This window comes from Apus apus, chromosome 3 (genome assembly GCF_020740795.1).
Source record: "Apus apus isolate bApuApu2 chromosome 3, bApuApu2.pri.cur, whole genome shotgun sequence".
In the NCBI taxonomy this organism is placed as follows: domain Eukaryota; kingdom Metazoa; phylum Chordata; class Aves; order Apodiformes; family Apodidae; genus Apus; species Apus apus.
The window spans coordinates 106076628-106103757 of record NC_067284.1 but is presented as its reverse complement, the minus strand read 5'-3'; the positions used below and the strand labels follow the sequence as shown (position 1 = coordinate 106103757).

The following is a 27130-nucleotide window of genomic DNA, read 5'->3' as shown; positions in this document are numbered from 1 at the left end:
ATAAATCTTATGAAGAACACTTGAAGGAGCTGGGAATGTTTAGTTTGAGAAAGAGGAGGCTGAGGGAAGACCTGATCAGTCTCTACAACTACCTGAAAGGTCATTGTAGAGAGGCTGGTGCTGGTCTCTTCTCACAGGTAATTAGCGACAGAACAAGAGGGAATGGCTTCAAGCTGCAACAGGGGAGGTTTAGACTGGACATTAGGAATTTTTTTTTCCCCAGAAAGAGTTGTTAGACACTGGAATAGGCTGCCCAGGGAGGTGGTTGAGTCACCATCCCTGGATGTGTTTAAGGGTCGTTTGGATGTGGTGTTGGTGGATGTGGTTTAGGGGAGAACTTTGTAGAGTAAGGATGATGGTTGGACTCAGTGATCCCGAGGGGCTTTTCCAACCTGAACAGTTCTGTGATTCTCTGTTTCAAAGGCAACTTATGCCAACTGTGACGAATAAAGAAGAAGGGGCTGGGACAATATCTCTGATTTTTTTTTTCCCTACTAAAAGACAAAAAGGAGATAGTCACTCCAGGTAAAACGTTGTGTCTTCTAATATAATGGAACAGATGTTAAAGAACACAGCTGTATGACATGAGAATTGTAGACAAAAGTCCAATTAAATACGCAATGTCAGAGAAACTTGTCTGCTGCTACTGTTGATCAGGTTTTATACAGTGCTTAATTTGGCTTGGAAAACTGTTTGAAAGGATTTTAGAAGATACATTGTTGGATAAATAAAAGGTGTCCACAGACTCGGTAATAAATGTACTGAAAAGGTGAGAGGGAAGAGTATACAAGTTGAAATGTGGAGGGATTTGATTTGATTTCATATCTTTTGAAATAATTTTTAAGAGTGCAAAAACACGCTAATGCAAATCAAAATAGATAGTCATTTGAAAGTAACTGAGGACACCAGAAAGGAAAGAGAAATGATGTAAAGGGGCTTAGAAATGTTAGAAACAGTCAGAAAAATGAGATGCATAGTAGGGGAAAAAAACAAATTTCACATATAAAAAGTTTAATAATCTCAAATAAATGTTTCGTGAGAAATGTAAAATTGGGAAGGATGGTGGTGTAGAGGAAATCAACTTGTGGCAGATGAAGACACTAGGATGCAAGTGGTTGTTTCATTGCAGATGTGGACATGTGGATAGCCCCACACTGAACTCAGGAGGTTTGTGCAGTGAAGCACCTGTGTGTTTGCAGAGTTTGGAGCTGTCCTGAGGAAGAAGGGTTGGAGTTGGTTTGCATGGAAACTAGCAAAGAGCTTCCAACAGCTGCAGCTGCTGAAACCTACAGTGAGTTTCTTCTACTGACTGGCTGTTAGCTGCCAAGTCCAGATCCAGTTGTAAACTGAAAACTCTTAAAAGCTCATGGTGACTTTCTTGGATCACTTCTCAGTAATTGGTTCCTGGATGTAGCTTTTTAGACAGGATTTGCTTCAGGTCCTAAGTTTTGTGCATATTCCTAGTTCTTCAGCTGCTCACTCTAGTCAGCTGCTTTCCTTTCCTGGATACTCACATAAATAACTTTGCTCAGCCTCTTCCTTCATTTCCCCTTTACAGAGAGGAAGAAGAGGAAGCTACACCTGGGTTGTTAAGTATGAGTTACCCAGTCTAGGAAATCTCAACTGGTTGTCTATGAAACTTCTGTGCCTGAGCTTTTATGTCCTGCTTGGAGATGGAAACAGCCTGGAATGAGAGATGAGAGGTGGAGGAGCCATGTCATGTGGCTGTGATCCCATAGCCAAGGGATATGCATATCAGTCATCATTAGCAGACAAAAGGACTGCCAACCTCCTCCTCAACCCATACTTAATCCTTGTGATACATCTATGTTCTTGTGATCTTCTTCCTTTCATATAGTCAGTTGCCATCCGGTCACCTCCACTTGACACAATAAATAATGCTTCTGTTTATCTGTTTCCTGGCAAAAACATGCAGATCAGCTTGGACACAAAACTTCAAGCCCACCTCAAAAAGGAAAGGCAAAGTTATTCTCTTCTGTATTGCCAGAAATGTGAGTCAAGGGCAGCGCAGTGTCTCTAAAATCTCAGATGTTTGAAACAGCAGTATTCTTAGGAAGTGCCTGGATGTGGCACTAGAAATACCCTTGGAAACAAATGCACTGTCCCCAGCTTGTAGGGATGTTTCAGAGGTGCTGGTGGAGCTGACCTGTGTGCAGGGTAAAAAAGATGACTGGTGAACTGGAGCATCTCTCTTATGAGGAAAGGCTGAGAGCTGGGACTCTTCAGCCTGGAGAAGAGAAGGCTGAGGGGAGACCTTATTAATGCCTGTAAGTATCTAAAGGGTGGGTGCAAGGAGGATGGAGCCAGACTCTTTTCAGTAGTTCCCAGAGACAGGACAAGGGGCAATGGACACAAGCTGGAACATGGGAAGTTCCATTTAAATATGAGGAAAAGCTTATTTAGGGTGAGGGTGACAGAGCACTGGGACAGGCTGCCCAGGGAGGTTGTGGAATCCCCCACTCTGGAGATATTCAAGACTTGCCTGAATTCAGTCCAGAGTAATGTGCTCTAGGGGATCCTGCTTTAGTGGGGGAGTTGGACTAGATGATCTCTAGAGGTCTCTTCCAACTCTAACAATTCTGTGATTCTGTGAAACACCCAGATGTGACTGTTGCTGTCAGAGCCTGTTGCAGACATTAGTGTAACCAGGGCTGTGTCACTTTGATAGACCACAACTGGGGGTGAGTACATGACAGAACTGTCCTCTCTGCCTCTGGCTTCTTAAGTCCTTGTTTTCATTTTAGGAAAGGCAAATTCTACATTTCTTTAATAAAAGAAATTGTCCTTGATGGGTGACAACAGGATACGTAGGGGAAGGAATACCTAACAGAGCACCAGTGTGTCCCTGTGTCTTTCTGCTCATCAAGAGAACAAAACAGGTGTTCTGTGCGCCACCCATCTTCTTGTTTTATTTTGTTGTAGCCATGTACAACTATCCTTCCAGTATTACAGAACAGTTCAGGTTTGAAAAGACCTTTAAGATCAACAAGTCCAACATTAACCCAGCACTGGCAAACCCACCACTAAACCATGTCCCTCAACACCACATCTACAAGGCTTAAAATCCCTGCAGGAATGGTGACTCCACTGCTGCCCTGGGCAGCCTGTTTCTGTCACCCTTTAGGTGATTTTTTTTCTAGTATTCAGTCAGGTTTCCCCTTAAGCAAACATCAAGATTTTCAGGAGTTTGAACAAAGTTTCAGTATAGTGCTAAGGACCCAAAATTGATAAGGTCTGTCCAGTCTAAGGTCCCAGTCCTGTGACTAGATCTTCATGGCTCAGTCCCCATTCTCTAAGTTGCTACTGAAAACATGAGCTTTGGTCTTCACCTTCATGTATGCACCGATTATTTGGATGGTGAGTATGAATCTTGGCAAGGTAATGATGTCTCTCATCTATATTTTGTCTTATATTGAAGGGATTCCAGTTCATAATTTGAGTCCATGAAGACTGATGTAGCAAGTCTAGGGAAATGCTTTTAAAAGTAAGAAGCATTGAAAAACCCCTATTTTATTTATTTATTTATTTATTAGGCCATTTCAGAGGGTTTTTTTCTTTACACCTGTGGTTTATGGCTGAAAAACTAATTAGATAATGCAACTAGAATACGAAGGAGATTTGCTGTAGATGAATCTGATCCCTGAGACTAATTCTTATCCTCCAGAAAACTGGGCTGTTTGATTACCTAGGTTAAGTGCAATGTAATCCTTTGCATTGAAGGCAGGAGCTGGAACTACAACTGGGACTGCTGTACTTTGAAGATTGACTTATTCCCAACTGATATAAGCCCAAACAAAGACAAAGCAATTCCTTCTTTTTAAAAAATCAAACAAAGAAACTCAAACCAGACCACCCCATCTTCCCCAAAGCCCTTCAAAACATAAACAGAAAACCTTATCTACTAGAATCTGCCCCACATTTTTAAATTATTTCTTTTTTTAAGAAGTAAATCCAGTAAACACAACAGGAAAGAGCTAATAATTTGCATTTAATTAGAGGTGGAATATTGTATCAGTTCACAGAAAACATAGATTCATAGAATCACACATCTCCAAGGATGGCACAGCTCAGATTGCTACAAAGGATGTAACATACTGAACTGGCACTTAAGAGGATCTCAGTTACCACATGAGGCTTTTGTTGGACCCACCATGTGGATATGCCAGTATCTGCTCTGCACTATGGAGTGCAAAGCTGGATACAGAGTCCACATGTGCTCTCAAAAGAGCCAAGCAGGAGGGAGTTCTGACTCCTCTTGGGCTGCTTAGGACACTCTTGCTAACACATTGCAGTATGTGGATAATGTTCTTTGCCACGAGGGCTCACTCCTGACTGCCGTTCAACTTCTTTTTCCACTGGGACCCCCAAATCCTTTTCTGCCAAGCTGTTATTAGTCAGCTTGAGCCTGCCTTGCTGAACGGGGGCTTTCTGGCCCTGACATGTAGTTGGTGTTTCCTTCTCCCACGGGTCACGTAAGCTAATTTCTCCAGGCTTCCAAGGTCCTTCCAAATGGCAGTCCTGCCCTCCAGCACATCAGCTGCTCCCCACAAATTGGTATTTCTGGGGAACTTGCTGAGGGTGTCCTGTGCCACCATTCAGGTCACTAATGAGGGTTTCTCAGCAACTGTCTCAAGTGCTGCCCTGCCCCTGCCATTCCAACCCTCGGGATCTGCAAAGAGCAACCTGTTTGTTATGCTGTTGCTTTGAGTAAGGAAACATCCAGAACAGAGGCATGGTCACCAATAGAAGAGCTTGGGTATGTTCATGCTTCAAGACAGGACTTGAGAGGAGGTAACATTGTGCTTGTTTCTGGTCAGAACCCTGATTGTCCTAATGTGAAAGGAGTAGGATATGGGCACAGTTCAGCTGTAATAGAGGAGATATCCATATAGTAGATTCCCAAGTAAATCCCAGAAGAGAAGGAAAAGAAATAAATCAAATTAGATGCAATGAATCCAAACCCTCTTAGATGGATGTGCCCATGTTCCTCACTGAGAGCAGTAGAGGAAAAATGGTATAAGATGTAGATGCCATTAAATTCTAGTTGGTTTTAGTGCAGAAGATAGAGGTTTCCACCTCCATCATGCTTTCTAGCTTACTGGCCCAGTGTTGTGGTTCAAGAGACAGTTGTAATGGCTACGATTACTAAAGCACTAGTTCCTAACAGGAGGTGGTTTTTCTTGTATTTAACACCAACTCTGACCTGGGTGAAGAAGAGAACTGTGATTTAAGATGACTCAGGAGTGAAACAGAAAGACAGTCGGAAACCTGCTTTCTAAACAATGGAAAACTTGAAGTCCTACACAGTTTGATAATCCTTTTCAAGCAATTCTAAGTTGCAAACTGATTGAGGGGGAAAAATCTACAATCTAGCTGTTTTGTTTTCAGGGAATTCTCATATAATCACAGGCAAATGGATATGCTGCCTTCCAACTCAATGCTTTTCCTGATTTTAGGAATAAATTATCTCAACTTCCATCATGATCTTTAAGGTCCCTTCCAGACCAAATCATTCCTTGATTCTGTGATTTTCCATACAATACTTTGGATTGGTCAGACTATAAATAATCCTTCTTAATAAGATCACTTTGACATTTTAAAAATACTTTTCTGTCTCAAAAAGGACACATAGCAAATTGAAATGAGCCTTCTTAGAGCCCTTGTTCATCTTACAAAATGATAATTCTCCTTTTTTCCAGAAGCTCTCACCTGTTCTGGGAAAAAATTAAACTTAAATAACCTTGTCCATGATTTCCCTAGAACACACACCTAGATTTTCAGCCAGTTTCACTCCAAAGTTAATGGTGACCCATATGTTTTTTTCATCTTGAAAAAATATCTTTGTAAAAATGGAAGCTACAATTAGTTGTATGGAAACAGGAACTTCCAGTAAAGTCTGCACACTCATTTGTCAACAAACACCATACAATAATTTACTCAAGGTATATTCAAGCTAGAGAAAAGGTGCAGAAGTTTAGGAGTAGGTGGGGTTAGTTATTGGGACTGTTGCTTCTGGACAGGGTAGACTTGGTAATTTAAATTATTTAAGTCAGGTCTATATGCTTCTCATAAAGGCTCTCGCATCTCTCAAACGGTTTATAAACTTGCAGATCAATTGCAAATCAAGCTCCCTGACAGCTTCCCTGCCTCAGCTCAGGCCTTTGCCAGAGAGGTATCTGGATTCCTCTCCTTCTTCTATGCCCCCGAATGAGAGAAGTCTGCAAAAAACCCACAGAGGTAAAAAGACTAGTGTGAGGGAACTGAAAGTGTTGCTGGTGTGGAGAAACCTGTTGCAGATATATTGGAGATCCCAGGAGATTTTGGCTAAGGATTCACATAATAGATGCCCAACCACACGGTCACAGAGTTTCCTCTGTGTGAAGTCTGATAGCAGAGGTTGGAGAGGGTTTAGAAGTCCATGACTTACCTGAGAGGGTTTAGAAGTGCATGACTTACCTGCTTGATAAGGTATATAGTGATATGTCAATTTGAACTGTGGTGGAAACTTTAGACAAGGGCCAAGCTGCCTTGACATAGTCCTGACTGAGGAAAATGGCCTCCATGCCAGGCTCATTCTTTCCCATGGGTGGACTCCTACAAATTTTCCAGTAGAGCTGTTGACCTCTTCTAGTAATTGCAGGGTATAGAAAGATTATCTTGCTTTTCTAGATCTACAATCCAACAAGTGGAAGAGCAGTGCTGTATATAGGAAGGACAGTGTAGTGGCTCGAACACTAGCCTTATATTTGGAAGATTCATGCTGAGGTTCTGAGATGGATCACTTGCTAATCAATTCTTGCAGGATCCCCAAGTTCCTGCCCTTCCAAGAAAAGCCTGTTATGACCCTGGTTTCTGTGCAAGTCATTGTTTTCTACAAAAGAAAGTGCTGAGCTGTAAGCGACATCGGTGCATGGGTGCAACGACGACATAAAGGGTGAACAGATATTGCTGGAATACAAGAATTGCCATCCATACAAAAATGAAATTTCGCACTGGTTTTGTACCTGAATCCAAATGATCAATTTTTTTGAGGGATGTGTGTGTTTTCTTTGTAAAGAGGAAGTGTGAGACAAAGCAGAAAGGCTCTTATAAGTGAATTAGAAAAGTACAAGTTATTTCCCATAATTTATAATTGAGAGGTTGCTTGTCTGTCCTTATTTCATGCCCAAATCTTGATGATCCAGCTGTTGAGCATTCATCTGAGAATCTGCCTTTAACATTTGCCACGAACTTAGAAATATTTGGGTTAGGACTCATCAGACTTTCCTGTTAAGATAATATTTCATTGAATAATTGCTATGAACCTCAGCTATCTATGTCTTGAGTAGCTGACTATCAAACAGCTGAGAAGTAACAAACAGACACAAATCACTAAGAGCTGCCATTATCTTTACTGTAAGTCTGTTGATTTCCTTGGAGTTACCTAAAAGATACATCTGATTTCAAACTGCAGTTCATGAGTGTGTGGGTTGATGAGTGGGGTGGCTCAGGAAAATTATCCAGACCTCTGCAGACTTTTATGCAAGATGGCCTTAGCTGCACGGCCAAGTTACATGATGCAAGAGAAGGATTGGCAGAACTCTGCCTAAAGCCCCAGTGGATTTGAGAGCCATCTCCAGCAGCTTAGGTAGCTTTTCTTTCTATCCTTAGCAACACAGTCCTGATTAAGTCTCCAAGCTGTGGTCAGTCATTTTGAGGACAGTTTGATTGACAGCATGTAACCTGTAATGCTTTTCCCTGAGTTGTCTAGTGCATTAGATCCTGGAGGTGGTTGGTTGGCTGTGTTGGATTTTTTTATTTAATTATTTCACTGATTTTTTAAAATTTTTTTGGATATTCTCTAAGAAAAATTCATCTTGAGCAAGAGGCATGAAGTATTTCAATGTAAGTACAAAAATATGCATTGAGACTCCTCTCTTCTGTATCTCTAAAAATATGTATTAAGGTAAGATGATGATCAGAGGGCTGGAGCAGCTCCGCTATGGAGACAGGTTGAGAGAGCTGAGGTTCTTCAGCCTGGAGAAGAGAAGGGTCTGGGGAGACCTTGGAGCACTTTCCAGTACCTGAAGGGGCTACAGGAAAGTTGCAGAGAGACTCTTGACAAGGGCATGGAGTGATGGGACAAGGGGAGAATGGTTTCAAGCTGCAAGAGGTGAGATTGAGATGAGATCTTAGGAAGAAATTCTTTGCTGTGAGGGTGGTGAGACACTGGCCCAGGTTGCCAGAGCAGCTGTGGCTGCCCCATCCCTGGGAGTGTTCAACAGCAGATAGGATGGGACTTGGAACAACCTGGTCTAGTGGAAGGTGTTTCTGCCCATGGCAGGGGCTAGAACTAGATGATCTTTAAAGACTCTCCCAGTCCAAACCATTCTGTGATTCTATGACTTTTTTTGCCTTGCCAGCTCTACAGTAGAATCCCCTTCCCATTCTGGAACTTTAAATAGACAAGACAGAACTTCCCTCTGAGGGAACTGTTTGTATTTCACGCAAGGCTTTTCTGGAAGGCTCTTTCTTCACATGATATGCTGCTTCATAAGAGCAGACCTGACAGACCATCTAGGTTTGTGTAGATAAAAAACTCTATCACCCAAAACTTAAGGGAACAATGTGCCTTTACATCGGTGATCTCCTAATGGTTTTGTGAAATTATTCCCAAAGAAAATTAGTTTCAGACAGTATATTATGATTTTTCCCATTTTTTAATTTTTTAATACGTATTTCAATATGATTTAACAGCTTGAATACAAAAAAGAATAAATCCTTGGGAAGCAGTTTGAATTCTGGGATTGCAACCAGCATATTATGGACCGCCACTGGTCCAGAGACTACAATTTGGATAATGGGTTTGTTTGGAAATTATGCTGCCTGTGTCTGAAAGCTTTAATATGGGACTCATGGAGAAAATGTTAGAACCACCTTTCTGAATTTGTTGAAAATTAGAGAAATTAACTTGTTGTTTTTTTCTTCCCATGGAAGATAGTGTGGTGGATTGACCTTTAAGTAGGAAATAAATAAGAGAATAATTGCTCAGTGAAATATGTACTTGGAAAGAATAAATCATATTGAAATTTTTGTCAGTGAGCATGGATATAAAAAAGCAGAGATTTGTCAAAATAACAATCTTTCAAATGTTGCTTGATGACTTTTCTCACCCAGCTGAGGTTAAAATTCCATTTATTGCAGGGGTGAATATGCTGTAGTACAAAGTGCACAAAAAAATATTTCACTTGAGAGTAGCATAAGAAATAAAAATGGTTTTGTTCAAAAATGTGAAAGGAAATCAGCATTTACAGCTTTTTAAACGCACCTCTGCAATCAGTGACAAAATTCCTATTAATTACAGTGGTCACCAAGCTTGTTCAACAGTAATAATTTGTGAGTAGCAGGACAGTTTTATTGAAACTAGAACTTCATTCAGCTGCTGCAAGAAAGGTAACCAGGAGCAAACTGAAGGAAACATGTCATTAGAAATACATTTATAGTTTTCTAAATCATTTGTGAACACTAAAATATTTCTTTCTTGTGAGAGATTTTTTTTGCAGTTGCCATAGAAAACTGCTACCAACTAAGAACGTAATTTGAAAAGTAAATTTGGTGTAGGTGTTTGTCACCAGAACCACCTTCTACAAGCTACAAGTTACTGTATTTCTTGCTAATGATTCAAATTATTTGCTGCCTATATGTGAGCAATAACTTCTGATATCTGATATCTCTAAACATAATTTTGAGGTTCTCCAATTAATTCTGAGTAATTAACTCAAAGTAAACTGTAGAATCATGGTTCACATTCATTAAACAGTCATTCATCACACTCATCACAGCCAATATTTTAGCAGTTGCAAATAATGTTGATTTTTATTTTTCCATATCAAAACCAAAGCGTCTTTTTTGGCATAGTAGTTTTGTACCACATGGGTTGTGAATTTTTGAGGGATCAGCTTCCAAGACAGTGCATCTGATAAAGGTGAGCAAGAAAGAATGGAGTCCAGTCTTTTTTACGCTTGTCTCCGTCATGGCAAAGACATTAAAAAGAGCTGGAGTTCAGCCTCTAGTTTTAAACACTGAAGTCAGCTTAGCCTTTAAAATTGGACACCAGGTGCTTTGACACAAATTGGGCAGATCGTTCTCCTTGTGTCTGTGCTTACCAACCTGAATTCACATTTTCCCACCGCTCAGCCTCCATTTGAGGACTTGCAATATGTTTTACCATTATTTGTTTCCATAACTGCCATGGATTTTCACCCAGGTCTTGCTGTAGCACACCATGGCATGATCACATGCAGCTGTTCTGCAACCAGGCTGCTCTGCTCCTCGGTACACTCAGGAGTGGTTGTGCAACAACGTGCAACCACTGCAGGAACAAATTCAGGTTTGTTCTGGGTGTTTTGTTATGCTCCAGTTCACAGGGTTAAAGGGTTACATGAGAATCTCAGCACCCTGCTTGTAAAAATAAACCCGAAGTAGTCGCTGGCTCTGACAGTTTCAGAGAAAACCTCAAAAATATAAGCAAGGAAGACACAAAACTCAAAAGGCCAACAATACACAAATCTCAGTTTTTGTGGGTTTTGCTTGGGGTCTGACTCATGCTTTTTGTGCCTCAGGGGAGACTAACACTGACTGAATTCTCACTGGCATTTGCAGGACAAGAATGGTTTAACTGTGAGGAGCAGGGTTATGGATACTCTTCCTGCTGTTTCCTTGCATCTACCTGAGCCAGTGAGTTCATAAGTCCATGTTGGTACAATCTGCTCTTGATCAAGCACAGGTGGTAAAACTGTTGTGAGGAAAACAATCTTTGCCACCAGGCTAGTCAGGCACTGACTCTGCATGACTCAAACAAACCCTACTTTGCTTTTGCTTCTCTTGTAGTTACCTCTAAGCAAGAGGGATGACTGAGGCACCTGCTGACTACTTGTCAACCACCAGCTCCTACAACTATGAGCAGCCCCTTCCCCCCGGGGCTCGGACAAGCACTGTCACCAAGGTACCTCCAGCCAAAAAAATAACCTTCTTCAAGAGTGGAGATCCTCAGTTTGAGGGAGTCAAGATGGCCATCAACCAGCGAAGCTTCAAGAGCTTCAATGCACTCATGGATGACCTCTCTCATCGGGTCCCACTGCCATTTGGGGTACGGACCATCACCACCCCACGAGGAATACATTGCATCAATGAGCTGGACCAGCTGGAAGATGGAGGATGTTACCTTTGCTCTGACAAGAAATATGTCAAGCCTATTAGCATTACTTCTGGGAGGTACAGGCCAGGCCCTCCACGAAATGGTCGTCCCTCCAGTACCTTGAGAAGAGCAGCTCAGGAAGGTAGATTTGAAGATTATTCCACAACTTTTACACAGCACGGACCTAGAATACCCAAGAAAATCACTCTACTTAAGAATGGAGAAACCAGTTTTCGGCGCTCGATTATCTTGAACCGCAGAAATGCCAGGAGCTTCATAACACTCCTGGATGAGATCTCAGAGATCCTGCAGTTCCCAGTGAAGAAGCTCTACACTGTTGATGGGAAGAAGGCAAGTATCTCTCATACCTGGTGCTGGTCAGTTATTCTAATAGGTGTGTTATCACATCAGCAGTTGCATACCCTCTGACACAAATCTTTTAGCTCATTATCTTGCCCACATTACCTTAATCCTTCGGGCTTGTGTACTTAATGTCACATTAATTACTTCCTCATTAATTACATGAAGGGGTGATGGAGAAAAATCTTGTTCAGCAGTTCAAGAGCTTCATACAACAGGTACCATTTTGGGTCAATGACAGGCAACTTCTGATAGAAGTCCAGAAGCTCAATTTTTTGCAGCTGGGTATAAAAACCTAAATAAACCTCTAGTAATGGAGTTCACCACGCTCTCCAGGGAGGCATGTCCCAACAGGGGATTAATTTTTCTATACCTAGTAACAAGGACTTCAACAGAATAAGGTGGCCCTTAGGTAGCACCCTGTGGTTGTACAGTTCCTAACAGATCAGGGTCCTGCTTACGGTATAGGATCCTCAGCATTATGGTAATATAACTAATAAATGCATAAAGGTATGAGTGGGATCAGGAGATGCATTTGTATTGGTGATCTGGTGAGTGTGCTAATTGGGGTGAACTCCCATAACAAATCTGGGACATGACATGACTATTTCTGTTCTCCAAGGGATCTCCTGACGAACATAAGATTCTCCTGGTTTCTTCTCCTTCTCTTTGTAAAATAGACTAAACTGTGCTTCCATTTCTTCTGAAGAGGTCTCACATGTTAGTCTGACTAGTCCCTGGCAATGCAGCCAAGTGAAGCAATTCTGCTGCTGCTTGAGAAATGTTCCCCCTTCACAGATCTCTGTGCCAGCTCCTCAGTAGTAACCTTACAACCATTTGTGGTGTCACTTGCTGAACTAGATCGCTGAGATTACTTGGGTTCAAATGACCTACCATCCAGTAGGGGGAAAAAATAGAGGAATATTTTTAACCCAAGTAATTTTCACCTGGCACAGGGACAGGAGTGTGCAACCAAGAAGGAAAGAGGAAGGACATGATGGTGCCTTAAGACTGCTTTCTTGGGTGAGGCAGAACATCACATCACAGTGTTTTCTGCTATGCATTGTAAACACAGTATTTTCACTATTATTCAGCCTCCACCTTTCTTTCCATCTAATGACATCAAATTATCTTCCACATTTTCAGCTCAGCAGTAGTGATAAACATGCCTAAAGGTTTCTATTCTCCCAGAGTCCAGATCTCATCCCAACATGCCAAGACATGGCAGGACATTATCTTCTCTGGCATGCCATAGAGTTTAAGATTATCCTTTATGTAGTGATAAAGATATTTTCCACAATAAATCCCAGGGGTTCCATAGAGACCTTTTCTCTCCTCCTTTTTTGCTCTACATTTTCCACCTGAAGTAATGTAGGTGTGGATCAAACACTATCACATAATGTCTCCATTTTTTTAAAATAAGAAAATATTAATTATAATCTTGTCAATAGACAGTTTATCTTCTGTACTTTATTAATTTAATTAGCACTCCTTTTATTCTTGTGTAGAGTATTGTAGTGATAGGTGTAGTGACAAATATGGGTCTAGCCTGACCATTAACATCTTTTCTGGGGAATCTTTTAAAACTATTTTTTGGTCATTCTTAATTTCAGTCACTTACCTCCTGCTTTTTAACTCTTTCTTGCTGCTCATTCAATGGTCAATTCTGTTAGGACTTCCTGGAGCTGTTATTCCAGTCTCAGGTGCAAAGGATTTAAACCACAGAATTAGTCACTCTGTCTTGGATTTTTCCAGTCTTTTTCTTTCACAAGGATTCTCTACATCATTTCTGCTCTTCTGTCTAAGTTTTCTTGTCATATGTCATCTTCAAGATCTTTGTTTCTTACACACAATTGGTTGTGTCCTAGAGTTTTCACCAGATACTAACAGTTTCTTTGAGGAGTGAAAATGGTAAATTTTTCACATAATTTGGGCGATTTCCTGAAATAACCTACTTCAGCTGGTGCTGAAGATTAACTTTGACTCTGCATCTTACCTTTGTACTTACATATGCATTTTCTATTAGTGACAATGAAAACATGTCTCCATTCTGCCATGACTGTTCAAAGGTGTCTGGATGTTTCATATTTCTTGGGTATTTCCTTGTTTCTCATATTACTCTCTTCAAATAAGAATTCAAATAGTCTCTTAACAATTTTGTTAACTTCTTTTATCACATGCCTATGTCTAGCCTTATTACAGCCTTATTTCTTGGAAAGGGGGCTTGGAGTGGGAAGAATAGGAACTTTCAATATTCTTTCCCCTGACTTCATGGGTTAGCTGAATAACAGTAAGATTAATTCCTAAGCAATGTAGCTGGGATACTGCTTCAATTATTTTATATTTGTCTGGTTTAGAACCAAGTTCACAATGTTTCCTTTGCTGGCAGTTTTTTCCTTGATCTCTTGAATACTGAACATGAAAAAGGAAAAATCTCTCCTGCAGGTGACTCAGTCTCTTCCATCAGTGAAAGTTCTATTCATAGAGCTGAGAGTGTTGCCCCTTCAATCTGCTTTTGTTTTCTTCTACTACTATGACTCTAGATCTAAACTGGAATCCTAAGTTAAATCACCTCTGCAACATGAGGTATGGTTGGCATATATTGTCCCAGTGGCTGTGTTTTAATTTCTTTAGAATTTAGTTGAGTAAATCCAGAGCACTTCAATATTACAAGTCTTGGGTTTCCTATTTTACCTTTATGCTGGTGTAAGCTTCAAACACATTGAACAGGCTTGTTGTTTTGTGTTCCTTTCATGTACTACTGATTTGAAAAACCAGAGGAGTGTTTTCCTCATCTTGTAGTCCACCTAGTCCACAAATGTTTCCAGTAAGCCTCTAAATTTAATTCAATCATAGCTCACAGAGAAATAATTTTTTTTAATGCAAATCTCACTGGTTTTCTGCATCAATATGTTTTTTCCTCCAGACAAAACTTGTATAATTTCTGCTTTTATACCCCTCATTTTGGTTCTTCTCCTCTCCCAAATTGGCATTAGCTTAAGATTTTACCTGAAAAGGAAGAAATGCTAGTGGTTTCATGAAGAAAATGAAGGAACAGTTTACCCCTTTTTTATAAAACAAAGTCAGAAGATGGTCGTGGGCAGCTATGCAGAATCCTAATACAGATGAAGTTCATAGTAAAGAAAAAGGTGTTGTTGTAACATCAAGAGCCATTGGAGGCCAGCAGAGCTCTTGCTTTTGTGATGACACATATTTTCCTGTTATTTTATCTTTTCTGGCTCCCATTTGCCTGCTTATTTAACTCTCATATATTTTCAAAATTATACTTTATGAACTTCCTGGGAAAGGTCAGCCTATTTGCTGGTTATTTCTTTTGTGGCCTGGATTACAGGGCCTTCATTGCTCTTGGGTTAGAAAGTCAGTGCTTTGAATTCAAAATTAGCCTATAATAATTAAGAAAAGCTCAGGTCAGTAGAAACAGTGATTCAAAAATCCTGATTCCAATCTTAGTATAAATAGTAGTCCTATTGGAATTCACACTTCTGAATTTTTATTCTAACCCTTGAAGCCTTGAATGAGGTGAAACCACAATTTTTACTCTTAAGCATCCATCAGGCTGCCTGCAAGGAAGGAAAAGCTAGTCCCACTGAAGTGAATAGGTGTTTAGGTATTTGGGCAGTGATTTCAGCAGGGCCGACAGCCCCTCTTCCCAAACTAACCATGATTTTGTTGTCAGTTTCTAAACCAAAAAAGGAATTTGATGACTATGGGACTGGAGAGAAATTTAATTTGGTTTTAGCTTAGACAGATCAGTTAAATTTTCAGCAAGTAAAAAGTGTAAATCATACAGTTCTTTTCAGGTCAAGGTCTAGTTACTGTTTTTCAGGTGATTAAGTGAAAATAATGCCCAAATAAAGAAATCTTTAATTTAGATGAACATTGACATGTCATTAACTTGCCAGTGAAACTTTGTGCAAGTTTGTGCACTAAAAAATAGACCGACCTGGATTAATTCATCTAAATCTCACAGTTTATTAGGCATAGGATGAAGGGGTCACGTTTCCTGTTGGCTTCTCTTTACTGTCTGCAGAAGAAGATGAGAAGACTGACTCAGACTGTACATCTAAAATTAGGAGGAATTAACCCAGGCCCAAGTTTTCCTCCAAGTTTTAAAGTACTACAGATATTCAAATATTAGCAAACATAAGACACAGGACTCTACATGTGAAGATCACTTGGCTAATGAGACAGTTGAAAATTAGACCTTTCCTAGTTTTTACTAGGGACATCAGTTCTACCCTAAAAAAGAACCAGGTGTTCAACTAAGAACAGATACCTCAATAAGAAAAAGGTAGATTAAAAGTTGTAGGTTATCTTCTCCACCAGACACACTTTCATCTCTGTTCTGCAAAATTCTTATACAATCCAGTGGATTTTTCTTTCCTCATGGTCTAAACCACAGAAGGAGTGCACCTATGCACAGATCCCCATCACTTGTCACTGGAGAGGGAAGGATGCCTGTAGGCACAAAGTGGAAGACAGATCATAGAAAGGCCTCACAGACAAACTCTAAGAAATGATGTGTAGGATTACGTGACAGCAACTGCACAGCAACAGAGGATTTCCCTTACAAATGGCAATTATCCCGGATCCACCAGCTGAGCAGTCATTAAGGCTTGTTTAAGTCACAGGAACCCAGCAACATGACTATGAGTCTAGTCACAGTTGTCCTGATTTCTACCATTACTCTTCACTGACTAGACCTTCCTTTTACTTACTGTCTTAAATTGAAACAAACCCAAATTCTTCCTTAAAATCCAATACTCCTTCCTGTATGGCTTTTGAAACCACATTGTGCTATGGCAAATAGTCTGCATAGTTTATGGCTACTGGTGGCAATTACCATGAGCTTCTCAAATGGGATTTATCAACCGTCAGAAGAGTTTTCCAAGGGATGTGGCTAGTTTTGTTTGTTGCAGTCAGGCCAAGACTTAGATGTTCTTTTGCTTAGAAGCACTCAAGGCTGACCATAAGCTGTTGTATTTAATGGGTGAATATAATCCAGTCTGTTATGTACAAAGGCAGAGCAGACGGCCAGACTCTCTTTTGCCTTAGACTCTACAAGTGAGGACATTGCAGAATGAGCACTGTATGCAACCAAATTTCCTTGAGGAATCAGAGAATTACTGTGCAAGTTAATCCGGGGAGAAATCACAAGTTAAGGAATGCTTCCTCAGGCACCACTAACTGGAGATTGTAAAGGATTAGTTATTAGAAATTCCTTGGGGCGAGTACCCTCATTTTTCTTCTGTGTTTGTGTTGAGTTTGAAAGGAGACACACTAGATGCTGTGGCAAGACTAACCATTCTGGGTCAAATCAAGCCATCTTTGACAGTGATCAGTTGTAGCAGTCTCAGAGAAAGACAGAAAGGCACATATCAAGTGATTCTTTCCCCAGAATATTTTCTCAGTATCCAGTAACCTGTAGGCAAAGATCTTCCTCAGACGGAAGTAGTGTCATTTGTTACAACTTTTCTAGTAGACAGAATAGTGTCAGGACACATACTCATACTATGTAGACTGCAAAACAGGGTCTCATTTTCTAAAACTGGGTGGCCACATTCAAGGTACTTCTTAGGGAAGGTCCCCTGCATATGTTAACTCCCAGACCTTCCCAGGAATTGCTTGGGAAAGCTCCAATCGATCCAGGCTTTAAATGCACTGAAGACCATCCTTACAACATAACAGTGCAGGTAACTCTGTTCAAGTGCCATGAATCCAGAATTGTTCCATCTAGCAGTAAAGACAGAACTTTTATTTTTAGCTGTTACTAGCAAACATATTGACTTAACTATCATTACTAAATAATTCTTGGTAATAATGACTGCATTTACAGCGACCTTAGGGTGCAAGGCCAGGAAACAGGCCTGTCTGACATATTTCCTGGCTCCAATTTACACAGCCATGTAGCCATTTCTAGGACATCTGTAGACTGCCCGCAGGCATCCTCTAGGCCACTCATGTGTGGGCTGTTTACCAAGTTCATCTGTCTTAATGACAGGTGTCATCAAGACCCTGATGGAACTGGAAGAGAGAAATGAGGTACATGGAGGCAAATGAGCTGGTTAAAAATGTGGTGTGTATATAAACAATAAGAGAAGAAAGGTGATAATTTCCCTCCTTGGGAGAGTGAATTTTTCTGGTTCCATGTTGACATATTCAGTGTGACATTTGGTTTCATGCTGTGTTCAGGTATGAATAATTGCAACCAATTTCAGCCCCTCATCTGTTGCAGACTGTTGTTGTCAAGTGAGCTGTACCACTTTCCACCCACCATGTGCGTGACTCATAGTCTAAAAACAAACCCCAGGTTTCAGGTTCAATATTCTCTGATTCCATGCCAAAACCACAATGACTCCAACGAGATTTACACAAGCGATCTGTAAACCTCAGCAAAACTTTCCATGAACCTGATCCATAAGAAGACTCATATCCAGGTGTGTTTTATGAACCTTTCAGGTGCCCTGAAATCATTTGGCCCAGCGCCTTACAAGATGTAGTGAAATGGACCTTGTGTGCTAGCCACTTTCTTATCTAACATACACCAAATCTAATGCTTTCTTATCTAACATACACCAAATCTAATGCTTTCTTATCTAACATATACCAAATGCAAATGAATCCCTTTGCCTGGGGAGATTTTCTTCTTTCAAGAGTAATGTAGCAAAGTATAATTACTTTCTAATTCTTTTGAATTTAATCCAGGACAAAGACATTTCCAATCATTTTATTGAGTATATGCAATAATATTTGTGAACATTTATTCATTTACCTAGAGCATAAAGAACAGCAGAATTCCACCCTCTCCTGGAAAAACTGTGAATTTCCTTTATGTAATTTAAGTAGAAATCATTGATTCTGCGAAGAATTTTTGCAGGAGAGGCAGGGTTTTTTCGTAGGGAAATCTGTTTTTCTAAATTAAGATTTTTGATTTTTTACCTATATTAGGAGAGGAAAAGAGCATGTTTTGCATTTTCATCAATTTGCTTCTTCCTTTGGGTCATGAGCAGAGAATTCAAATGATTCTGCTGCAACTCTCAGCAGGTCTGGTTCTCCTTCTACTCACATCTTTTCTAAAATAAATTAACATCAGGGGAGCTCCTTCTGCTGCATAGAAATGAACAACTTTCCAGCTTTCACAATTGTACTACAGACTTTGCAAATTGAGGGTGAAACCCTGAAGTCAATAAGAAGAAAACTATTTAATTAAACCAGGGTTTTGAGACAGATGGGTTTCTCTAGGCCCTGAGCTTCTGTACTCCATTGGCTGGATCCGTGGTGCTCCATGAAGCACAATTCACAAATGTTGAAGCTAAGAGACATCTGAGTTTGTAAGACCATGTGTGAGGGAACATTTCCATCTGAGAAGGAGTTTAGAAAGCAAGAGGGTTCAATCTGAATCAGGCTGGGTTGCCCAATCCTGGTTGTGACACCATGGAACAAAGCCATATGGATCTGTGAGCTTGATCTAGAAGCAGTAAGGTTCATATACTCAGTCCCAGCTCCTAGCTGGAGCATATCTATGTTGTGCTTCCCTCTTTTCCTCTACAGCTTCCAGTTGGAGTAACTTTTCATCCGTGGTGCAGATATTTCCTATGCAAACAGAATAAGTTTTGAGAACTTCTGGTAATGGGGAAAAGCCTAAACTCATGAACCATATCCTTTTCACTGACTCAGTCACCACAAGGCTAGTCACAAAAAGCAGATGCTTAGCATTTTTCAGAACTAATCCTGCCCACAGAGAGGATAAGGGCAGGTGCTTGGGGTGGGGTGGACATTAGTCTGACTCATTATTTTTAAATGCTGATGTTGGATGGACAAGATTTAATGAGCCTAGAGCAGGTGGGGGACTCTGATTTCAATGAGGAATTGCACCATGTCAGAAGGTAGATAATATCTACTGCAAAAACTTTCTAAGAAATGCCTTCTTCTCTTCCATGTTGAAATTTGCACCCTTAAGAGCAATTTTTCATTTCTCTGGCTCTGATTTCTGATTCACAACTAGAAAAGTCTCACACCCCATTTTGAGCCAACTGGGTGGGTGTGCAAGGTAAAGAGTCATGGTTTGGGTTGGAAGGGAACTTCAAAGGCCATTTAGTCCAACCCCTTTGCAGTGACCAGGGAACTCTTTAACTAGATCAGGTTGCTCAGAGCCCCATCAAGCCTCCTGTCAAGCCTCTAAATCTCCCCTCTTTCAGTTTAAAACCATTTCCCCTTGTCCTATCACTAAAGGCCTTGCTAAAGTTTGTCACCATCTCTCTTATAGGCCCCCTTTAACTACTGGAAGGTGCTCTAAGCTCTCCTTAGAGCCTTGTCTTCTCCAGGCTGAAGAACCCCAACTTCCTCAGCCTGTCTTCCTAGAAGAGGTGCTCCAGCCCTCTAATCATCTTTGTGGCTTCCTTTGGACTATCTCCAACAGGTTCATATCTTTCCTGTGCTGAGGACCCCAGAGCTGGACACAGTGCAGCAAGTGAGGTCTCAGCAGAGCGGAGTAGAGGGGGAGAATCCCCTCCCTCAGCCATCAAAAAGGCCGTAAAAAGCTTGAATAGAAACTCAGTATGATTTGTGGACCTCCTTAACTCAATCCAGCACTCAGTCTAAGTCTTCAGAAAGACACTCAGAGTCTTCATTAGGAACCAGCTCATCTTCCACAGAGACAAAATAACTGTGGCAGCCCTCATGTGACCTTGCAGCCTGCAAATAAGTTTTCCTCCCCTTTTGTCCTCTTCACTTGTTTAGCAAAAAAAAATCTCCTTTTTTAATGCCTTTTTTTCAGTCTTTCCTCTTCCTTGTCCTTTTTCCATGCAGTGTTTCTCTTCTGCTGCTGCCCAAATGATTTCCAATGGCCACTGAACTTCCGATTGTAGTATTTCTCCTGATCTGCTGTAAGATGTTCATCTGGACTATTTCCAGGGCCAAACTCAGGACATTTTCCTTATGCATTTGCAAAGTGTCAAACACAGGGAAAAGGCATCTGTGAGTACTGTAGGAAAAGCTGCCATCCTTGCAATAGCTAAACAAAATCTTTGCCTGTGGTTGACTGAGAAAGCAGTGCAGTGCCTTATCCCTCTGTCTTTTCACATATTTTACTTGGCTGTTTGAACACTTCATGGCCTGATTTCCAGGTCACAACTCCCAAAGCTATCATTTTTCATGCGGCTTTACACAGTGGTCAAAACAGAAAACTAGACAGCTCATGTCTGAGCAGCTCTCGAAGATGCTGATGTTTTTAGAAGTATTGGTATGACAAATCATCTTAGATTGCTGCATTTCAGCATCTGAAGCAATGGACTGGCCCATGTTCCCACGATATAAGTACCAAATAAAGGTAGCAGTGTGTAATGTATGTTTAGTGGATTACCTGCTATAGCAGGTACCTGTTCTGCTTCCTACATGCGTATTGTAAGACCTGAGGTTTGATGTGGTGTGTAGGAGACCATGTGAATTTTGGTGTGCTGTGGGAGAGGAAAGGATGCTGTGTAGTCTCTTCTAGACTAATAGTTTGTGTGCTACAGTTTGCAGAGGATTAGATCGATTTCTGTGCAATAGCTCCCTACTTAAAGTTCAATATTAGCTCTTGCTCTGTGTTCCTTTTGATGTGTGGGGTAGAGCCCTCCGGCTGCTCATCAAATACACACCCATGCCACGTCCACCAGGCTCTCTGCAGATGGGAAAAAGGGGTGTTCCACTGTTGTAGGGTGTGGGGGAATGTTGCCCATGTTTATGTTAGAGAAAGTGAGGCCAAGTCATGCACTATCCTATAAACTTCCACCTTATTTTCTTCAGCTAATTTGTTAATATGTATGTGGGCAGGGAGTGGCAACACCCCGTGACTCACCTTCTGACCAACAGATTAGCATAGCTTGAAAAAACCACTCCCCAGAAGAACCACTAGCTAATTCCTCCAGTGTGAAGTCTGGAGGGAGGGCAGGGCAAATGGGTTATTTGCATAAATAAATTACAAATGTCATTATTGTTAAAATGAGACACCCTAGTTCAGGTACTGGATCCCTCTGGATAGAATGAAATACAACTACAAAACCAAAGGGCTGTTCACACTCCAAAGAGCTGTAAATCCAAATCAAAGACAAAAGGGAACAGAGGAAAGAGCACAAGGAAACAAGGCAATGAGTCAGCATGATAGGCAATGAACTCCTTTTGTTAGTCTTTCCTTGAACATGTCAGTTACCAGTTTTTCCTGTTGCATCTCTGCACTTCTTTGGAAGGTGGTTTAGATTATGGAATTGTGACCTGAACAATGTCTTGAATTATTTTCCCGTTCTGTCTTTCTCTTACTCTTCCAAATATCCTTGGTTGGCTGGTAGCCAGCAGAGGAAAAAGGACATATGACCTTCATGAGAAACTGGTCTCTGTATTTGACTTCTAAGGTGAGCAAGGTTTGTGAAGGTTCTTTCTCCTCTGGGAACAGCCAGAGGATGACCTGTTCTCCACAACAACCAACAGATTCCTTAGTTTAGAGATATTATGTTTGTCTTTCTTCTCTTTAGGTACTGATGACATTTTATTATTAACTGTGTTGCAGTAGCACCTAGAGGTCCTTGCTAAGATCACAGCCCCTTTTTGGTAGTTACTATACAGTAACATTCATTAAGACAATCTATCCTCTAATGAATAACACCCAAATGGAAAAAGAGACATAGCTCAGAAGAGAGGATGGCCATTTTTTTCCACCTCGCACATGGTGGCCACCTCAGTGGGGCTTAAAATAAGGTCTATGAAACACTTTTATTTGAAAGAACTTTTAGCTTTTTTGAACTGAGCCATACATGATATATCCCATTTTGACAGTGACTTCCTGTAGTGTGAGATAATCAAGTATGCAAATAACCAACAGTTATACTGCTTTGAAAAATCACTATTTTGTTGTCAGAAGTACCAAGACTTCAATAAACTTAAGAGCATAACTGATAGTTTCTTGGAAGAGTCTGTGCCTATAGGTTTAAGGAACAAAAAATGGCAAATTTTTTCACAAGGTAGCCCCTGATATTTAAGATACCACAGTAGTTTGTGGGCCAGAAGATGGTTGATACAAATGGTGGCAAGTAGTGGCAACAAGTTTCCTGCTTTCTTGTCCAGAACTTCACTCACAGCCTCCATAATTCTCTTAGTTCCTGACCCAGAGACTGTAAATGTCAACAAGTTTCTCTTCCTTGGTTACAGTGGGATTTGGGTCAAGTCTTACAGTAAGAATGAGAAACTTATTTAATTTTCAGGAATTGCTCTTCCCATGAGTTCCTGTGATCAGGTAATTACATTGACAGAACTCAAATGAGGGCTTGAAAGGGGCATGAGTGATCCAAAGCAACTCTTTCCTAACCCATCAAAAATCTTTGCCACAAGCCATTAATTTTCTTCCATTTTATTTTTGACTGTTCACTTACCATAGATTAAACTACTCTTGAAGTTTCCATTTAGCTGGGATTCAGCTTGCAATAGACACTTAATTTTCTCACTGTCTCTATATGACTATGCCAGATGTTTCCTGCTCAGCTTTCAGATGGTAGTCTGGTGGGGCACAGTCTTGTATCCTGGGTGCCTTCTTCATGCACATATTAGATCATAGAATCATAGAATGGTTTGACACCCAAGAACATCTCAAATTGCTCTAGGTATCTACACTTAGAGAACTACATTGAGCTGTGAAAGTGATGAGACACTGAAACGGGTTGCCCAGAGAAGTAGTAGATGTCCTATCCTTGGCAACATTCAGTGCTAGGTTGCATGGGGCTTTGAGCAACCTGGCCTAGTAGGAGGTGTCCCTGACCATGAAGAGGGGTTGGAACTAGATGATCTTTAAGGTCCCTTCCAAACCAAACCATTATGTGATTCTACAATTGGCTTTCTCTCTAGTCAGTGAAAGAGATGGGCACATCCAATGGGGGATTTATTGCCTGTATCAGGTGAATTTCCTGGGGTAAAACAACCTCTCCCCCCCAAATAGTGATTGTCCTCCATCAGTGTGCAAGAAGCCTAGATTGTAAAAGATGACTGACAACCAAGTGTGATGATTTAATGGAAAAACAGTATGGCAGGACATTGCCTTCTCCATCACAACTCCTTCTGGTTATTCCGGGCTTTAAGCAGCCTCAATCAGTTGCCTTTGTTTTTTGTGGTTAAATTGGACTGGGATGTAATACTGTTTTCTTGTAATATGGTATCCTGGCACGAGTGCTCAAGAATCTTGCTGTTGCAGCCAGAGGGAAGTGGGGAATCTGTTTACCAGAAGGATTTCCTTATGGGCTGCTGCTCAGAAGAGATAATGGCACCTCTGAGCAAACACAGAAAACTTCAATCTCTGAAAAAATCTGTGCTGGGCAACCATAACCCACCACTCCATTTCACTGGAGCATTTTCTGATTTACTGCCTCACCTTAAAAGAAAATATCAAATATCTGAAGTTTTATTGCTGCTTTAGAATGAAACACATTGTACCCTACTGGCATTTTTTTTTCTCCACTGACGGTGACTGCTAAGGCAGACAAAAACATCCACCTTCTACTCTTCGAGTTCCACCACACTTTTCCTTTAGGCTGATATCTGTATCAGGCTCTTTTACAATAAATCACAGAATGACATTATCACTAAAGCTGGAAAAGGCCTCCGAAGATCATCTCATCCAGCCCACCCTTTCAAAGCATAGTCAACTAGAGTAGGTTGTTCAGGTGTCCAGCTAGGTTCAAGGTTAATCAGGTGTTCAGCTGGGTTTGGAATATCTTTCAGTATGGAGACTCCACAACATCTTTGAACAACCTGGTCCAGTGCTTGGCCACCTTTACAATAAGAAAAGTTTTTTCTTCTGTTTAAGTAGAATTTTTTAAATAAATAATTAGGGAATAAATGTCAGATAACAAGGGCCTCTGGAGTCCCAAGTTTTCACTGAGTGTGAGGAATCTAAAGGGCCCTTTAAAATTATTAATTTCTTCTGTAGTGATAGACTCCGTGCTTCAGACCAGATCTATAGTGTTTGACCAAACATGCTCTATTACTGATATTATTTACATTTGGAATATGGCACATGTGGTATTATATAGCTAAAGTTAATAATGATTGTATTCCTAAAATAACAAGCAGCAGCAGCTCATTGAACTAATATGGCCTTCAAGAAGGAATACAGGCCTGGGAACCTAGAGACTGATATTCAATGTTATGGTGCTTCCTGATGACTACTGAGTGGTTATGTTGGTTGGAACTTATCTCACTTAGCTCAGTTGTCTGCATCTCTCCTAATAATTCCAAGGTGCATCTATACCAAGTGAGAAAGAGACATCTCCAGAGCATGATTTGTCTCATAGTAGGAGTCTAATGCAGGGTACAGAAATTGCCCTTTCTGCAGGGACTATACAGCCTTGACTAACTTAGCCCTACACATCTAACTTACAGATGTCCAAAATCTGAAGCAAAATCTATATATTATCTTGCTGTCTTTTGTTTTCAGTATTTACAGAAGGATGCTTGTTACTTGTTTTTCACAACTTATCTAAGGGACATAATGACAATATGCTTCTTTATAGAAGTAGTTTACAAAAATTCTTCACCTAAAGGGTTGTCAGGCCCTGGCACTGCCCAGGGCAGTGGTGGAGTCACCATCCCTGTAGGTATTTAAAAGTTGTGGTGTCCTCTGCATAGGCCAGGCAGCAATGTGATACTGAGAGGAGAGGTACTGCAGCCACGCGGGAAAGCTCTGTGCTGACCAAACAGGTGAATCATTATCCCAGCCCCATAGCACTTCACTGACCTGGCAGAATGGATGTTCCATTAAACCAAATCCATGTGAGAAAAATTACAGAATCACAAAATTGCCATAGTTGGAAAGACCTCTAAGATCACTAAGTCCAACAGTTAATCCAGAAAAAAACTACCATGCCCACTAGAGAATGTCCTGAATTGCAACATCTGCACATTTCTTGAATATCTCCAGAGATGGTGACTCCACCACCTCCCTGGGCAGCCTGTTTCAGTGCCTGGCTAATCATTTTGTAAAGAAATCCCTCCTAATACCTAGTCTAAATCTCCCCTGGCACAACTTCAGGCCATTTTCCCTAGTCCTATTTTCATTCACTTGCGAGAAGAGTCCAACACTCACCTACCTATAACCTCCTTTCAGGGAGTTGTAGAGAGCAATAAGGTCCCCTCCCAGCCTCCTCCAAACTAAGTTCCCTCAGTCTCTCTTCACAGGACTTGTGCTCCAGACACTTCACCAGTTTCATTGACCTTCTCTGGACTAGCCCCAGCACCTCAATGTACTTGTAGTGAGAGGCCCAGAACTGAACTGCACACAGTGCTTGAGGTGCAGTCTCACCAGTGCTGAGCACAGGGGCACAATCTCTTCCCTACTCCTGCTGGCCTCGTTATTGTTGTTGCAGGCCAGCATGCTGTTGGCCTTCTTGGCCAAAAATTATGTATTTAACCTTTAGGAAACATTCAGTCACATTTACAACTACCAAAATGTTTTTAGCAATTGTTACTAAGTATTGATTTCCCAAATTTAGATGAATTTCTACAATTATTAATTCAAAGGTATTAAGCTTGCAAGGTGTGAAGAAGAAAAGCTGTGTTGTAGGTATAAACGCTGCTGAAGAGCTGATGATACCAGAAATATTACATGACACACCCTTTATTTTAAGTCACATAACACAAGTCTATTTCATATGAAAGAATTTGGTTTGTATATATAAATTCAATAACCTGGCTGGCTCAGCTCCATTGAGTCCTGAAGCTGTGTCACTGGCACCATCTATTTTTGCACAAACAGCACAGCAGTGATGAGTGTGCTTGAAGTATCTATATACAGACACAGCACCATGTGAGGGAATGTCAGGGCAAAAAAATAGCTTTCACTGAATATAAGTCCTTTACAAATAGGAATAGCTCCTAAGATTAGTGGGGGTTTAACAAAAGAGTGTTTTACATTAGGGTTGGAAGAGATTTCACATCTATTTTTCTTCTCTTCCTCTTCTTTTCTCTTTCTTCTTTCTTACCCTCACCTTTTTTTCTGCTTGCATGAGGACATGAAAAAACATCTCACTAAGGAATGAAAATGAATGAGAGAACAGGAAGGTAAAGAAGGAAATGATACAGATGGCAAAAACCTACTAAAAATCTTATAAATTATTAAATTACAGGCTTTCTAGACACTTTTTGAGTGAGCTAGAAGGATATTTCCTTTACAAATACATTGGAAACAATTATTTATTGGCAAATGACAAGCAGTAGACATAGGCAGATATTTGTGGTTCATTTTCAGTTTCTGTTTCATGGTAATCTTCACACAGATGCAAAGTTTTGTTCCTTTACACAACTCAATAGGCCTCAGTTTCCAAGTGCTGTTACAGCACAAAGTATACAAAAATAATGGGAAGAGAATGGGATTTTAGTGTATTCCCACTAAAGTTGATGACATATGCTTTACTGTAAGAAAAAACAGAATCATACAATGGGTTGGGAGGGACCTTAAAGATCATCTAGTTACAACTCCTCTGCATGGGCAGGTTGCTAGTTCAAGGGTTGATGATTAGGTGACACAGTGAAGTC

General features: G+C 40.7%; 1 protein-coding gene across 1 annotated transcript in view; it reads left to right on the top strand.

Moving 5' to 3' along the window:
- The first annotated feature begins 10909 nt into the window (after positions 1-10909).
- RP1L1 (RP1 like 1) overlaps positions 10910-27130 on the top strand; it is a 31223-nt gene continuing 15002 nt past the window's right edge. The window contains exon 1 of the mRNA XM_051615063.1: positions 10910-11548. Within this exon, the coding sequence (XP_051471023.1) occupies positions 10910-11548 (639 nt within the window). The remainder of the gene's footprint in view (positions 11549-27130) is intronic.